Source organism: Malaya genurostris, chromosome 3 (genome assembly GCF_030247185.1).
Source record: "Malaya genurostris strain Urasoe2022 chromosome 3, Malgen_1.1, whole genome shotgun sequence".
NCBI lineage: Eukaryota > Metazoa > Arthropoda > Insecta > Diptera > Culicidae > Malaya > Malaya genurostris.
The window spans coordinates 301,865,352-301,879,833 of NC_080572.1; the positions used below are offsets into that span (position 1 = coordinate 301,865,352).

The 14,482-nt window shown below is 34.9% G+C and overlaps 2 protein-coding genes and 1 pseudogene across 2 annotated transcripts; 2 read left to right on the forward strand and 1 right to left on the reverse strand.

The window, feature by feature from the left end:
- The first annotated feature begins 364 nt into the window (after positions 1–364).
- LOC131435241 (uncharacterized) lies at positions 365–1,350 on the forward strand (annotated as a pseudogene).
- A 153-nt stretch (positions 1,351–1,503) lies between these two features.
- LOC131434398 (uncharacterized) lies at positions 1,504–3,400 on the reverse strand. Its single transcript, XM_058601066.1, has 3 exons — positions 3,381–3,400; positions 2,700–3,310; positions 1,504–1,994 (listed from the first exon to the last, which is right to left on the reverse strand). Exons 1-3 carry the CDS (start codon positions 3,398–3,400, stop codon positions 1,504–1,506), a joined length of 1,122 nt encoding a protein of 373 aa, XP_058457049.1.
- Positions 3,401–7,157: 3,757 nt separating this feature from the next.
- LOC131438031 (putative methyltransferase C9orf114) lies at positions 7,158–8,624 on the forward strand. Its single transcript, XM_058607810.1, has 2 exons — positions 7,158–7,618; positions 7,685–8,624. Exons 1-2 carry the CDS (start codon positions 7,234–7,236, stop codon positions 8,587–8,589), a joined length of 1,290 nt encoding a protein of 429 aa, XP_058463793.1. The 5' UTR covers positions 7,158–7,233; the 3' UTR covers positions 8,590–8,624.
- Positions 8,625–14,482: the final 5,858 nt, after the last annotated feature.

Here is a 14,482-nt window from a genome sequence, read left to right on the forward strand (position 1 = left end):
GTCATGATGGCGCCACGTTACCCTATCAAAAACATCCTGTCTGTCATCTAGACTGATTATTTTTTTCATTTACCAACAGAGTTGCCATTCATACAGAATTACCTGTAATGTATTGATTTGTATACGTCCATGCGAATTTCATTGCCAAAACTATATATTGTCGCTGCAGCACTAATCTGCAATTCGCTGGATAGTCCAGCGCAGCGACGTTGCCGAGCGACGTCAGTAAAGTTGTCATTGTTTTTTTGACGTTTTGGATTTAGAAAAATGTAAGAACATGCATTTTCATTCACTTGAAATAAATTTGGAAAGTTTAATAAATTTAGTGTTACACTTGATTCCAAATTTTTTTGATTGATTCCAAATGGCCAATGTAATTATTCATGTAGTACAAAAACAACATGCACTACCAACCACTGTGTATCATGCGCTTTACGCGCATTACTATTTGGGAATGACTAAAAAGGATGTTGCTACAATGTATGGCAAGAGTTTATCTACAATATACGCATGGATTCGAAAATTTGAAAATGAAGGTGCCTACCCAAGAAAAAAGCGGACACAGGATTTTAAGAAATTTCAAGTGGAAATAAGATTATGGCTAGTGCAATTGTACCACAAGTATCCATTACTCTTCTTGGATGAAGCTAAGACCAGGTTCCAGAAACAGTTCCATATAAGCATTAGCATTTCCTCGGTTTGTTCGATTCTTCATGAAGCTGGATTATCTTGGAAGACGATTGAAAGAAGGGCATTTCAAATACGGGAAAGAGAAATAGTGCGATTTATGCGAGATCTTCCGGCGATTCCGTGGGACATTTATAACTTAGTGTTCTTAGATGAAGTGAGTTTTGACAATAGGGACATGCAACGCCGGAAAGGATATGGGGTTGTGGGTCAAAAAGTTTTCTATAGTGGTGAGTTTTGTCGTAAAGCTCGTTTATCGTTTTTGTGCTTTCTGGGAGTAGATGGAATTTTGGATAGCTTCTGGGTGAAAGGAACTTACAACCGTTTGAAATTCTTCAACTGTTGTCGTGAGTTCGCACTACGAAACTCGAAGGTCCATCAATACCCGGGATTCCATTCAATTTGGATAATGGATGGCGCAAGAATTCATTGTGATGCTAACCTTATTAGATATCTTCGTTCAATAGGTATATTTCCCATATTTCCCATATAGTCCTTTTTTCAATCCCATAGAAATCGTTTTTGGCTTAATAAAAAAAAACTCTTGAAAAGAATTCGTCAAGAAAACTCACTAATAATGAGTGACGTATGTGAAATTTTTTCCCTGAGAAAGGTTTACAACAGGATCCCCTGGATTCAGGATTCAGTATGATTCCTGAATAACTTCTTATGTAATATGTATAGATTACAGCAAAATATCTGAATAAAAAATAAAATAAAATATAAAAATAATTGAAATTGCATTTACTCTTTCTGTTTAATAAATGTACTATTCAAGAACAATCAGTTATCTCTGAATTAAAAAGTAGTGTATTGTTAAATGTGATCGATGTCCGGGCAGTTGGATACACTGTCCGCCAAACCTGTACTTATTTCCGATTCCACTGGTCGCACTGCAGATTGCACAGCAACAATAATTTCCTCTGCCGCTTTTCCCTTATAGAGCATTTTATCCAGCTTCTGTGCAATATTCGACAAAATAAAAATAGCTGAAGTGAGTCCACGATATATTTCCTCAGCGTCGATCATCCAGCTACTATTCACAGTACGTGCCACTGAAGCACCTCGATGAACGGACTGTAATCTTGCTGCTTCCGAAACACCTGTCCACCTAATATATTTAGCAAGCTCCAACGGAGGTGCAGGAGCCGTTTTCATCTCTTCTTGCTTGTGAGCTGGGGATGAATGAATTGTGTTAGCCCACAACAACCAAGAACTGTGATGACCTTCCAGTTCAGGATGACTCTCTTTCAGTTCAGTAGCTAGTGCCGCATCATCATAGGTGGAATAAGCACCAGAACCACAGACTAACAGACAGGACACTCAAATTAGATTCTTTAACCATATAAACGGTCATTTCGAATATTCCTTTAGTTGGGACAGTACTCGCATATGTCATGATAGCGCCACGTTACCCTATCAAATACATCCTGTCTGTCATCTAGACTGTGTTTATTTTTTTCATTTACCAACCGAGTTGCCATTCATACAGAATTACATGTAATATATTGATTTGTATACCTCCATGTGAATTTCATGCAGGATACAGATTAATTACATATTGCCAAAACTATATATAGAATTGTTCCTACTTCTCATCCTACAACGCAGTACAAAATCGAACCCGTTTTGTTACAATATTTACTTGCTTCTGGTCTGCCGTCATTTAATTTCGAGTGGAAATTACCAACACAATTCAAAATATTCTAGATGAACAACGTTGAGTAAAATAAATGTTTACCTTCCAACATCGCTAAAAAAGTTAAATATATTATCAACGTAATCCAATAATTTATTGTGACGATTCATTATGATGAAACCAGGCAACCCTGCAAGCAGCTGATCGGTGTTGACAAACGAGGGGAAACCAACTAGTAAAAAAACTTTTACGTAACACAAGGGGTGTACCGATAGTAAATAGTTCGCGCAGTACAATATAGGTGGAACTAGTGCATCACGAAAAATGATTTTTATAAGAATTTACTCATACTGTCATGTCTGTTAGTCTGTGCCAGAACGATCGGGATTATTGGGTGATAACAGTTGTTTAAGAACCATTTGATGTTGAGCGTTGGTTTCGACATTCACAGAGTATGAATGTATGAATATTTTAATTTGTTCACCTCTCCAAGAAGTAAGCAATCGAGAAGTTATTGAACAAGTTGAATACGACTTTCTTTTTATCTGGTCTTGCAAAGTAATAAACTTCTCAATGTCTTCTCTGTCCGGTTTTATCTTTGCTGCCCATTTAGGCCCATTATTATCAAATTCAATTTGCCTCGATACATGCTTGTCAGCGAAACCCCAAATGCATTTCATTACATCATCAATAGAATCCCCAACAACATTTTTGTTTCCTACGTCTCTAGGACGCATTTGTCCCCGGTAAAGTCGTCGATGGAATGAACCTTGGAAAAAGTATAAGTGATTTCCCAGATCAGTTTTCAACATGCCTGTATCATCATCGTCTCTTGATCGGCCACAACTTTCAACTTCATCAACATACTCTATTAAAGCTTCTTCATTTGAGTCGTCTCTGCTTGGCAAAGGAGGTTTCTGTTGCCCATAAAAATGTTCAGTGCCGGTGTCTTCATTGTCCTCCAAATATTCTGCCGTTTCAAATCTAAAAAACAGTGAAACAGTACTACGTTAGTGACCAGATATTTTTTGCAAGTATATCAAATAATACTTACAAATCTTCGTTAGGTTCCATTCCAAGTTTTAAACAGGTTATTCATCATATCAAAACAAAATCAAAAACTGTGCATTGAGCAATTCATAATAAACAATGAATAAAACTATGTTACATCAAAAATATTTTGTTGTCTTGATTGTGATCATTCAAAGTTTTTCTTTCCATTATGCCGGTTCTTCCAGAATCGCAAACCAGAGAAAGGTGTAATTGAAGTAACTATGATTGAACATCAACTAAGAAGTTCTACCAATTAAAGTGATTCTATAAATAGTTCTTAGGATTTTGAATTTTTTTTTTGAGTTTTTACTTATATGCCGCTTTTAAAAAATTCTTCTTTTTGAAACACCGAAAGCGATAGTCGAATTTTTTTACACAAATCCAATAGAAGCCGATGAGATAATTTATTTAAGTAATTTATATAACACTTAAGAGTTATTGACCAATATTTCTGATACTTTCGGATTTGGATAAACGGACCAGTTCACTAGAACCATAAATCAAATAAACATAGATTTCCGACTGTACGGTGACACTAACAGCACCTCTAGTGAGAAACGGGTGTACTTTTTTCCACTAGCTACTGTGGTTTTGTTAAATGCGCAGGCAACTTTATGCATGCATTTTAGGAGCATTTACGCACCCATTCTCCACCAGACGGTGCTTTTGCTGTCACGGGTTGCTCAACTACATTAGTATTACATTGGGAAATCTATGTTTATTTGATTTATGCTAGAACTAAATTATAATCAAAACCATAAGGCTTTCGAATTGTTACTTGGGATCTTCTGGTAATTCCGGAACCGAAATTCGAATAAAACTAAATTTCCAAGTTTACCAAAAATCGGAAGTCATGTTTGAAAAAATAAAGGACATACGTTTACCTCATACACACATACATAAACAGTACAATAATGATGTTCTTTTGCAAACCAAATACAGATAAATATCGTTTACTTCTCGCTATTTAAATACAATTGTTTTTTTATATTCTGTGCGATTACCGTATCTTATTGAGGCCTACATACCATTGGAGTACTGTGAACTTCGCTGGAGGAGCATACTCAGGCGAGCGACGCATCGCTACTGATTTTTTTCTGCAAGCACAATACATAATTGTGCCAACTTCTCATCCTCCAACGCAATACAAAATCGAACCCGTTTTGTTACAATATTTACTTGCTTCTGGTCTGCCGCCACTTAATTTCGGGTGAAAACTACCAACACAATAAAAAATAGTCTAGATGAATAACGTTGAGTCAAATAAATGGTTACCTTCCAACATCGCGAAAAAATTAAATATATTACCAACGTAATCCAATAATTTATTGTGACGATACATTTTCAAATACTTTGATGAAATCTGGCATCCCTGCAAGCAGCTGATCGGTGTTGACAAACGAGGGGAAACCAACTAGTAAAAAAACTTTTACATAACAGAAGGGGTGTACAGATAGTAAATAGTTCGCGCAGTACAATATAGATGGAACTAGTGCATCACGAAAAATTATTTTTATAACAATTTACTCTTACTGTCATGTCTGTTAGTCTGTGTTGTTACATTCAATCAATGAATTTGTGCTTATGAAACAAGTAGAAATCAATTCCATTAGAAGTATTAGAAATTATCATTTGGACTACAATGTTCCTGTTGATTTTTCAATAATAAATTAATAAAATCAGAAATTTCCAAAAATTCTTTTCTAAATTGTCCGAAATGTGAAAATTTCATAATGTTGCCTTATGATCTCATCACTAACAAAAATATGAACCAAGAAGGATTAATTTTGGTTCAAACTTTCCAGTTACTTCAAGACAGTCAAAATATACAAATAATTTCACAATTTCTATTATTCAAACCTTGAAACTGTGATATATTTAAAAACCAATCGTTATAATTTACCTCAGATAACAGATATACAGGCTCGAACAAAATTTTTCAAAATCCTGTGTAAATTTCAAATTTGCTATACGTTGGAAACACTATTGCCACCTACTCGACTGCTCGCTACGTTCCGGAACGATAACAAAATGCTCCTGCCTGTTATAGAAATATTTCAACTACAACAATTTTAGCACTTGTCACACGATTTTCCGAAGTGTTAAAGACAATTTTATTTCCCTGTCGCATAAATCGCACGAGAATTCGATCGGAATAAAACAAAAATAAACTTGTCATTTTAACCAACAGCAAAACAAAAATCTAGCGAGAACTGAATGTTGCACCCAAAGTTGTGTCTCAAGTGAAAGCGGCACCCAAATAGTGGTGGCACCTCGTGTCGATCGTGGTGACATCTGCAAATGTTCGCCATGCTGATTGAGCATCTGTTATCTGTGAATTTACTTTGGGGAGAATTTTTAGGAGAGCCGTCAATTTTCTTTTGATTAAACGAAAATTAACCTTGCATGCCCTTATCGCAGGAATCAAGAGTAGTTAAAACCGCAGATATTTGTAATGTGATTAGTTTTCAGTATAGCTTGAATTGTACTGAAAATATGGTCTCGAACAAAATGTACGATACTATAAAATAATTATCATAAAACGTGACTAATGAAATTCATTCCATCATTTTCGTGAATTTCTATGCTATAAATATCTAAAGTAAACGTTTTGAAGAATTTCCACTCTACATCATAAGACAAACTTATGGGATTAGCTCCCTGCTAGGATTATAGAGGATTTTAACCTTAAGGTCATTCGTCTCTTCGGACCAGAAAAACTCTCTGACCCTATGTGCGAAGTTGGGAATCGAACCTGCTGCGGGAACGGGCTGCGTGAAAGGTACTGACTTACCTGGAAGTCATGTAACTGTGGTCAGCATTCTTCTGCAAAACCCAAAAAACGAAGAAAAATGGATTACTAAAAATTGGATATTACTAACTACTTGTTTATTCAGTACCCTTTACCACTAGGGATGTCGGAAATTTTGAATTACTCGATTATTTAATAATCAAGTATAATTTTGAAACTAATCGATTGAAATTTATTCGATTATCTGGGTTATTAATCGATAACTCGATTATTCATTCGATTATCACTATGGGATTTTTTTGATTATTCGATCACTCTCATTGAACATAACTCAAAATTGAGTGACACATCACTCAAATTTATAAAAAGTGCACGTACTCTATACTTGAGTTACCACTTATCTACTCATTTTTGCGTTAAGGGACGAAATTGTCAAAACTTGAGTAATTTTTACTCAGAATAAGAAAAAAATATTTTGTTCAAAATTTGAGTAATTTCAACTCAAAATTTTAGTTCCTTGCTCTCAAAATGAAAAAAAATTTCTTCGTTAATTTTCATATACAAAGTTATTTTTCTTGCTTTTGAATTCACAAAATAGTGATTCAAAACCGTTTCCTTTTGAACGGTTTGGAATAAAAATTGAATTGTTTTGATATCCTTATGTTGCGCTTTTCACCAAGCATAATTGAAACCACAAAACATCAATGATTGACGTTGATCCATGTTTTCAAAACCGGATCTAGAAACGGCAATGGAAAACGACGTATTCTTCAATTATTTATTTCGAAGAATATTCCGAGAATGAAAACGCACTGAACTGCAAGAAGTATTTTTTTCACTCAAATGTTTAAAAACTAAACGCTTACTCTAATGTAAGAATAAATGTGAGAGAACTCATGGCAACGAGTTTATTTTACTCAAATCCATACTCAAATTTTGACATATTGTTCCAGTTTATGAATTTGAGTAATCGCAACTCAAACCATGAGTTATATTCAAAGAGCGTGTACGACCTTACCCATTAGAACTGTCAATTTTGTTTTATTGGTCGAGTTGTTTTCCTTTTTTATCTGCTGCATGCATAGTTTCCGAATATTGCATTATGAATTCCAGTACCGTGAAATCGACTCATTCGTCAATGCCGAAAAAACTAACGCCTGCTCAACGGTACGAGCGTAAAGAATTAAAACGCAAGAAAAAGCAAGATCAACTTCTAAAACGAGTGAAACGAGAGTTTGAACAGGTAGAACGCGAAAAAGCAGCCACACGTGAAGTAAAGGTTGAAACGGTTCCGGATGAAGGTCGTGTTTCTACAATAAGCATCGCCGTTCCTGGATCAATTTTAGACAATGCGCAATCCCAAGAACTACGAACCTATCTGGCTGGTCAAATAGCTCGGGCAGCTTGCATATTCCAAGTGGATGAAATTGTTGTTTTCGATGACTGTGGCAATGCTAATCAAGCTACGGATAGACTGGCCACAGTAGGTAAACTAAACCAGAATATGTCCCCTTAGACTATGTCAATTTCACCACCATCCATTGTTTCTGCAGATACTACCCAAGGAACTGTTTCTGCTCGTCGATGCTGCGTCCAGTTAGCACGTATACTGCAATATCTTGAGTGCCCGCAGTATTTACGAAAATATTTTTTTCCGATTCATAATGATCTTAAATTCTGTGGTCTTTTGAGTCCTCTCGATTCGCAGCACCATTTACGGCAAGCCAGCGAATTCGAGTTTCGCGAAGGTATTGTTACCAACAAACCGACAAAAAATGACCGGTCTAGTTTCGTCAATGTCGGCCTGTTGAACGATGTACTTGTTGATAGCCATTTGGATCCCGGTTTGCGAGTGACTGTGAAAATACCACATGGAGTGGAATTGAAATCGAAAAAAATTCGTGCTAAAGTAGTGCCCCCGACACAACCTCGCCAAGAAACCGGAATTTATTGGGGTTACAGTGTCCGTATCGCCAATACGCTTTCCCAAGTATTCACAAAAAGTCCTTTTAAAGGAGGATACGATTTAACAATAGGAACATCAGACACAGGAAGCAACGTTCAGGAGATGAAATCAAGCAGTCTTACATTTAAGCACGCGTTGATAGTTTTTGGAGGAGTTTTTGGATTGGAACCAGCGCTTGAAAATGACCCAAAGCTAAATGTTGAAAAAGTCGATCTTCTGTTTGATGAATATGTTAACACTGTGCCACGGCAAGGATCAAGAACAGTTCGTACGGAGGAAGCAATTTTAATTTCTCTAGCAGCACTTGGTGAGAAACTAGATCCAGTTATAAAACCAAAAGAATTCCAACATTTTGATGCCATTCCACACAGTCATGATACCGGAGTTCAACAGTACGCATTCAATGAGAAGAAAAAGAAAGCAAGTAAAGAACTATCCACCACTGAAATTGAATCTTCGACGATTGTAGATGATATGTCTAGATTTGATTAAAAGATGTTTTTCCTATACACAATTGATACCTTCAATTCAATATTTTTTTTTAATTTACGCATTGTAATATAAAAAGAAAGAACCATTTATTGTTCATCTGTCTCGAGATTCGCCATTTCACGCCGTATTTGCGTTACCACCTCTGCCAGAGATTGTGGATGAACACCGGCCTCTAGAAGCTTGATGCAGATGTCCAATGCCTCCATGCTCAGTCCGGTATTTAGCAGTTGTGATATGTTTTGGATATTAGCGCGTACGGATTGAGATTGCTGGAGACGCAGGAAGAGATTCGAGTTTTGATTGCTTTCGCCATTTGGTTGGGTCATGCTGTTGATGTGCATCTAAGAATGAAAAGCATAGTTACATATTTCGACACAGTTTATCTAATAATTAAAACACAAAGTTTAATGATTTAATGTAAATTTTCGACTGCTGTTTGTTATTGTCGTAAGAAAATATTTATTTTCTTTTTTGTTGAACTCTAGTTCATGAAAATAATACGCAAAAAACTTACGTTCTAGTTACTAGGCGTTTGGGGTATTAGTTTTATTAAACGTACCACACAATTTGATGATTTAATTTTGGTTCAAAATTAAGGATTTTCGATACTTTATTACCTTTGATATGACAGTTTTATTGTTACAGCGGTACGCTCATGATCCGAAATCGAATTTAATGATATAGTGATTTTCATTGTCGGCTAGAAAAGATTGCGATGCGATAAGATAGCGACAAAATGCCGCAAAGATCGCGAAACTGTCATTCGCATCGATTCAACCTCTTCGAGACCACAAGCCAGAAAAAAATATTTTTTAAATTGACCGTTACAATGACTAATTTTTTATTTATTATTAAGAAAACTTCAGTCATAATGAATTCATATTGATAATGCATATGTGGCAGATTACGGCTACAACTAGCACGGATTTTTTAAGCGTTTGCTATTTATTTGACATAATGTACGATTCAGACGATCCGCCTCCTTCCGTCACCGCCACCGGAACGTCAGCTTCTGTCAAAATTAGTTTAATACTTTCTTTACCGGAACGTTCACACGCTCCGTCCGTCAAGACGTTCCGTGACGGTGACGTTACGTGTGAATGGCTCCATAAGAATGCATGTAATTAATGTTGACGGTGCCGGTGACGGAGATTGACTGTGACAAAAGAAGACGGATCGTCTGAATCGTACATAATGGTTTTTTGTGCTTAGTATGTTCCCTTTTCTTTTATATTTTGTATTAATCGACGCCTTGGTTTTCAAAACCTCGTGCTTTATTCGATTGTGCTATTTGTCTACTCTAAAAAGTTGGTCGTCTTTGACAGATATACATTTGTTGATGCTTTCGATGAACAATGAAATAACAATTGTCGCTAAGGAATTTCACCAGTTGAAAATGCAATCGGCCTCAACAGCCGATTAATTTTTCTTTTGACTCTAATGCTAGTTAATTTCAATACAACAGACAGCGAAGGGGTTAAAACAACTGTCTAATTTTCTGGCAGCGATGCCAGGTGAAATTTTAGGCGTCTGCGTATTAGAAATGGTCCTATTAGACCTCAATATTTAGAAGTATGACGAAAAAACCAAACGAAAACCCTACAGTAATAGCAAATGCCATTAAAATGGACAATAGTTTACAAAAATTTCGAAAATCTGCAAAAAAGTCGGCTTAATTGCAAAGTCTGCTAACAAACAAAATTGCAAATTTACATACCAATCTGCAAACCTGGCATCAGTGGTTCTGACGCTCATTATTTCGCAATCATGCGACGATTCCGTCGCATCAGACCCTGTCAGCTTGGAGCGATCTCAATCTTCAGTTCAGCAACGCCATCGCACGGCGTCTCATTCAACATGTCATGTCAATTGTATGGGTGCGCACCCGTAAAAAAATAAACCATTGATTGTACAGCATAAACAATTGATTCACAATTAGATGTATGGGTTACAATACATTTTATTGTAATTTGACAAGATTTTTTAAATTTCCAACGATTCAATATATTGTTTCTACGATTCTACAATTGAATTTATTGTACACGTGCTGTTTCAAACAATATGAAAACTGTACATTTTATTGTTTTCCAAGAAAACATGTATGAGAAAATTTTATGATTTGAATTGTTACGATACTTAACAACCTATACATTCTATTGTAAAAAGCATTTTCACAATTAATTGAATAGTGTATAACAATACATTAAAATATTTTTCAACGGTCAAAGCATAGTTGTGGCAGGTTTTGTAACAGCAAATCGTATTGTTTTTTTACAATATTTTTTATTCGGGCAGTGCTGCTATTTTGGCGCGTACGAATTTGACATTTCTCTCCCCTTACTTCTATGTACGTGATTCGATGCGGACTCGCCTGAGGGCGCCATGCTCGCAAAAAAGGATGTTGCCAAAGATTTGTTCGGGAAATGTGAGAGCTGGATATCTTGTTAATATGATATCTTTGGTCGTATTCTATGTCCAGCTGAAAACCACTATACACACAAAAAAAATCGGGGAAATAAATTCTGTTTATTTTAACGAAAATTTGTATCAATATTGTGACATTTACAATTCTGGCACATTTCAAAAAATATTTTTTCGAAGTGTGTCCACAATTAAATTTGATTGTCGATCTCAGCTATTGAAATTTCGGAAAATAATTCGGGCATCAGCGTACAGGACATATAAATGGCATTAGCCAAGGGGTAAATCACTCTAAATTTTGTCTGAACTCAAACAAGTTTTACCGGGAGTAAAAAAGTTTAGCAGGGATCTCGCTGGATTAGAATGGGATTAGAGAAGTTTAGCCGAGATCTGAAAAAGCATTATTTTGACATAAGAAGCTGTGAACGTGGGAGCAGAGATGCCAGATATTTTTCATAGAAAACCTGTATTGTTTTGTATAAAAAATCTGTATTTATCTGTATTCAGAAAGGAAATTTCGGAAATAAAATGATGTTTGAAGATGTTATTCCATTAGATTATTGTTATAGAATGGCAGATGCAAAAAGCATTCCTTTATATAGTAAGTCCTTGCCGCACGGACATGAACATTCAACGACGAAATTTAATTGTTTTTGTTATCAACCACAATTGAATTGTAAATCCATATACTTTTTTCGTTTGAAAATGATGACTTGGAATTCAAACATGGAATTCAAACGCCCATTACGCAACGTCAAGTCAGGTTATACAACTTTTCAGTCTGACAATAAAGTTTCATGACGCTGCACGAAAAAAATTTCATATGAATATAGGTAATCAAACACGCTCAGATGGAAAAGTTTCATTATTTCTTTCTTACTTTTTGTGGTATCTGTATAAATCTGTATTTAATTTGAGAAATTTGTATAAAATCTGTACTCTGTATTAAATCTGTATGCGCATGTAAAAATCTGTATGATACAGATAAATCTGTATAAATGGCATCTCTGCGTGGGAGCTCGAATGACAGATACACTTCAAACAAGATTAGGCAAAACTAGGTTGGATTAGTTTTAAATTACCCAAATTTATCTAGACTAGTTGGGATTAAAAGAGATTAGAGAAAATTGTTTTGGAATGGCATGAGTTTATTAGTATGAGATTGTCTAGAGTTTAGAGTGATTTGCCCCTTGGCATTAGCTTAAATACTTAAATATCTATTTCGAAGATTTCATACATTGCGGTTTATGAGAAAACATCATTCAGAAAGCTAAGTTAGTTCCATTTTGGAGTTTTTGACTTCTTTTTCCGGTACTTTCAGAATTGTAATCCATACACACTTCTTTTCGGATTTTAAGTTCGGTAATGTTTTTGCCGAAAAAATCATCACTTTGATCCAAATAACCGAATTGTCCGCTCTTCTTATAAAAATTGACGCATTCCACATAATTTTTTCCCGAAATTCGGTTGTCTAAAATACAAAAACTTGTTAATTTTGTACAGATTAGTTTGCAGTTTGAAATAATTCATTAAAAATTTGACAGAAATAGTATGGAACGATCAGCAGTTTATCAACTTTTAACGAATCGTTCGGCAAAAATTGCCAAATCCAATTGTTATATGCAAACACCTAGCACCCCATATTGCATTTTTGTTGAATTTCATCAAATTAAATAAATAAAATATATTAAATATACAACAAAACGCACTTGAATTTCAATTATTTCGGTGTGTGTTTTCCGAAATTTCAAACATTATAATAAATTTTCAATATTGATTTCATACTGCACTGAACTGAACTGAACTTAACGTTCGTCACTAAATAAATTGATGAACTGATTGCGATACGTTCCCGAATAAAAAATATTGTAAAAAAACAATACGATTTGCTGTTACAAAACCTGCCACAACTATGCTTTGACCGTTGAAAAATATTTTAATGTATTGTTATACACTATTCAATTAATTGTGAAAATGCTTTTTACAATAGAATGTATAGGTTGTTAAGTATCGTAACAATTCAAATCATAAAATTTTCTCATACATGTTTTCTTGGAAAACAATAAAATGTACAGTTTTCATATTGTTTGAAACAGCACGTGTACAATAAATTCAATTGTAGAATCGTAGAAACAATATATTGAATCGTTGGAAATTTAAAAAATCTTGTCAAGATACAATAAAATGTATTGTAACCCATATATCTAATTGTGAATCAATTGTTTATGCTGTACAATCAATGGTTTATTTTTTTACGGGTTCAGCTGAGTAAAAGTCGGTAAAAATATAACTGGGTTCTGTAAAGGAAATTAAGTGTGTAAGTTTTCTTCTAAAAAACAACAAATGTTATCGACTATTTTGGAGTTGTTGCAACACATAATTTGCTCCAAGGGGTAAATCACTCTAAACTTTGTCTGAACTCAAACAAGTTTTACCGGGAGTAAAAAAGTTTAGCAGGGATCTCGCTGGATTAGAATGGGATTAGAGAAGTTTAGTCGAGATCTGGAAAAGCATTATTTTGACATAAGAAGCTATAAACGTGGGAGCAGAGATGCCAGATATTTTCATAGAAAATCTGTATTGCTTCGTATAAAAAATCTGTATTTATCTGTATTCACTAATGAAAAGGAAATTTCGGAAATAAAATGATGTTTAAAGATGTTATTCCATTAGATTATTGTTATAGAATGGCAGATGCAAGGAGCATTCCTTTATATCGTAAGTCCTTGCCGCACTGACAGGATCATTCAACGACGAAATTTAATTGTTTTTGTTATTAACCGCAATTGAATTGTAAATCCATATACTTTTTTCGTTTGAAAATGATGACTTGAAATTCAAACATGGAATTCAAACGCCCAATACGCAACGTCAAGTCAGGTCATACAACTTTTCAGTCTGACAATAAAGTTTCATAACGCCATGACTTTCTTGAACATCAGATCAGATGGGCAATCAAACACGCTCAGATGGAAAAGTTTCATTATTTCTTTCTTAATTTTTGTGGTGTCTGTATAAATTTGTATTAAATTTGAGAAATCTGTATAAAATCTGTACTCTGTATTAAATCTACATGCGCATGCAAAAATCTGTATGATACAGACAAATCTGTATAAATGGCATCTCTGCGTGGGAGCTCGAATGACAGACACACTTCAAACAAGATTAGGCAAAACTAGGTTGGATTAGTTTTAAATTACCCAAACTTATCTAGACTATTTGGGATTAAATGATATAAGAGAAGATTATTTTGGAATGACATGAGTTTATTAGTATGAGATTGTCTAGAGTTTAGAGTGATTTGCCCCTTGATTTGCTCTAATCTTCAATGACCCATTTCAAATGTTCTGCTACATCTGCATAGATCTATATTGGTCTCATTATTAACATACACACTTAATTTCGTTCGGTAATTCTTGTCTCTTTTGACGAGTTTTCAACAGCCGAACTGCCGAATATTTCCATTCTACTG